Source organism: Penaeus monodon, chromosome 39 (assembly GCF_015228065.2).
Source record: "Penaeus monodon isolate SGIC_2016 chromosome 39, NSTDA_Pmon_1, whole genome shotgun sequence".
Classification (NCBI taxonomy): domain Eukaryota; kingdom Metazoa; phylum Arthropoda; class Malacostraca; order Decapoda; family Penaeidae; genus Penaeus; species Penaeus monodon.
Window position 1 is genome coordinate 24,805,317 of NC_051424.1, and position 1,991 is coordinate 24,807,307.

The 1,991-nt window shown below is 48.8% G+C and overlaps 2 protein-coding genes across 2 annotated transcripts in view; both read left to right on the forward strand.

Moving 5' to 3' along the window:
* The first annotated feature begins 255 nt into the window (after positions 1 to 255).
* Positions 256 to 912, forward strand: LOC119597515 (type I inositol polyphosphate 5-phosphatase 12-like). The gene has a single exon (XM_037947094.1). The coding sequence runs from the start codon at positions 256 to 258 to the stop codon at positions 910 to 912; it is 657 nt and encodes a 218-aa protein (XP_037803022.1).
* A 730-nt stretch (positions 913 to 1,642) lies between these two features.
* Positions 1,643 to 1,991, forward strand: part of LOC119597602 — a gene marked incomplete at its 3' end in the record, with an annotated part of 37,236 nt that continues 36,887 nt past the window's right edge. Inside the window, 1 exon segment of the mRNA XM_037947191.1 lies at positions 1,643 to 1,991. This exon segment is cut by the window's right edge and continues 852 nt beyond it.

Genomic DNA, 1,991 nt, shown 5'->3' on the forward strand with positions numbered 1-1,991 from the left:
CCCCCACCTACCTCTCCCGTCTCCCTGTTAACCCACCTTTCTTCCTCCCCCACCCCTCTCCCGGCTCCCTACTGCCCCCGCCTTCCCCTCCTCCCTACCCCTACCCCATCATCGTCACCTCACTATTTTACGTCTTTTGCAGGAGGCAGAGTGTGTAGTCCCGGGCAAAATATGGATAACAAAGAGTGCGAGAGACAAAGCGCAGAGCAGGAAGACAAGGGGCATACCGGAGGCTTGAGAAACGAGGCAAGCAACATGAACTTAATGAATGGAGGAGAAGACAGCTTGGGTTTGAAGAAGGATGCACACATCTCGGAGTCTGAGATTGAAGGACCCTTCAGGGATTTTGAGAATGAGGGAGACGGTGAAGACCCGAAGAATGAGGGAGAGAATAGAGACTTGAAGAATGGAGGAGATGGTAAAGACCCGAAGAATGAGGGAGAGAATAGAGACTTGAGGAATGAAAGGGACAGTAAAGAACCAGAGCATGAGGGAGACAGTAAAAACCTGAAGAGTGTAGGGGACAGTAAAAGTAAAAAAGACGAGGGAGACAGAAAAGACCTGCAGAATGAGGCACGCCCCACAGATCTGAAAAATGACGGAGACAGTAAAGGCCTGAATAATGACGGGACTTCTAAAGACCTAAATAATAAGGGATGCAGCACACCCCTGAAGAAAGAGGGAGGCAGCACAAACCCGAAGAATGGAGGAGACATCAAACACTTCAAGGATGAGGGACACACCAAAGACGTTACGAATGAGGGTGGACTGAAAAATGAGGAACAAGTTAGGATCTTTGACGTGAAGGAGGAATACCGGGCAGACTTGAAGAATGAGGAACACAACATAGATAGGAAGGATATAAACCACGCCTATCTGAAGAGTGAGGGACACATCATGATTGAGGAATGAGGAATACAGTGTAGATTCAGATAATGAGGAACACCAGGCTCATGGGCACGACACAGATTCGATGAACGAGCACAAAACTGGGCGGGGGAATAAGAATGAAGTGTGTAACGCAGACGTGATGAGTGAGGAGAATGAGGAGCAGGCCGCCGGTTCGAAACATGAGGAGCGGAGCACAGCGCCGGGGAATGAAGAGCGCGTGATGAACTGGGAGCAAAGCGCAGACCCAGATCATGGGGATTCCAGCCGAGAGCCGAGAAATGAGGAGCACAACGCAGCCCCGGAGAATGAGCAGGACATCAGCGATCTGGGGCATGAGGAGGAATGCATAAACCTAAAGAATGAGAAGCACGGTGCATTCCCGATGCATGAGGAACACAAAACGGACCCAAAGTATGAAAACCACGTCACAGACCCGAAGAATGAGGAGCCCATCACGGACTCAAACGAGGACCCGAGGGATGAGGACAGCGTTCCAAAGAATGAGAGGAGCAAAGATGCGAGGAGTGGAGATCACAGCAAAGATTCGAATGAGGAATACGGCACGGATTCAAGGGATGAAGAACATGGTGGCGATTCGAAGAATGAGGAGTACAACATGGGTGTGATGAAAGAAGAACAACAAACAAACGCAAGAAATGGGAGCAAAGATCAGATGTGATGGATGGGGAGCGCGAAACACACCCGCCGGAGGAGGATTTCAAAACAGGCCCAAAGAATGAGTGTGAAACAGACCTTGAAAATGAGGGCCACAAAACAGACCTTAAAAATGAGGGCCACAAAACAGACCTTGAAAATGAGGGCCACAAAACAGACCTTAAAAATGAGGGCCACAAAACAGACCTTGAAAATGAGGGCCACAAAACAGACCTTGAAAATGAGGGCCACAAAACAGACCTTGAAAATGAGGGCCACAAAACAGACCTTAAAAATGAGGAGCACCAAACAGACCCGAAGAATAATGAGCATAAGCCAGACCCGACGGATGAGAAGCACAGAACAAAGCTGATGAATAAGGAATACGAGGCAGACTTAATAAAAGAGGAATTTGAAACAGACCAGAAAAAGGAGGGATGTGAACC

Bases quoted from the DNA above. Each gene is read 5' to 3' on its own strand.
- LOC119597515 (XM_037947094.1), top strand. From the start codon at position 256: ATGAACTTAATGAATGGAGGAGAAGACAGCTTGGGTTTGAAGAAGGAT.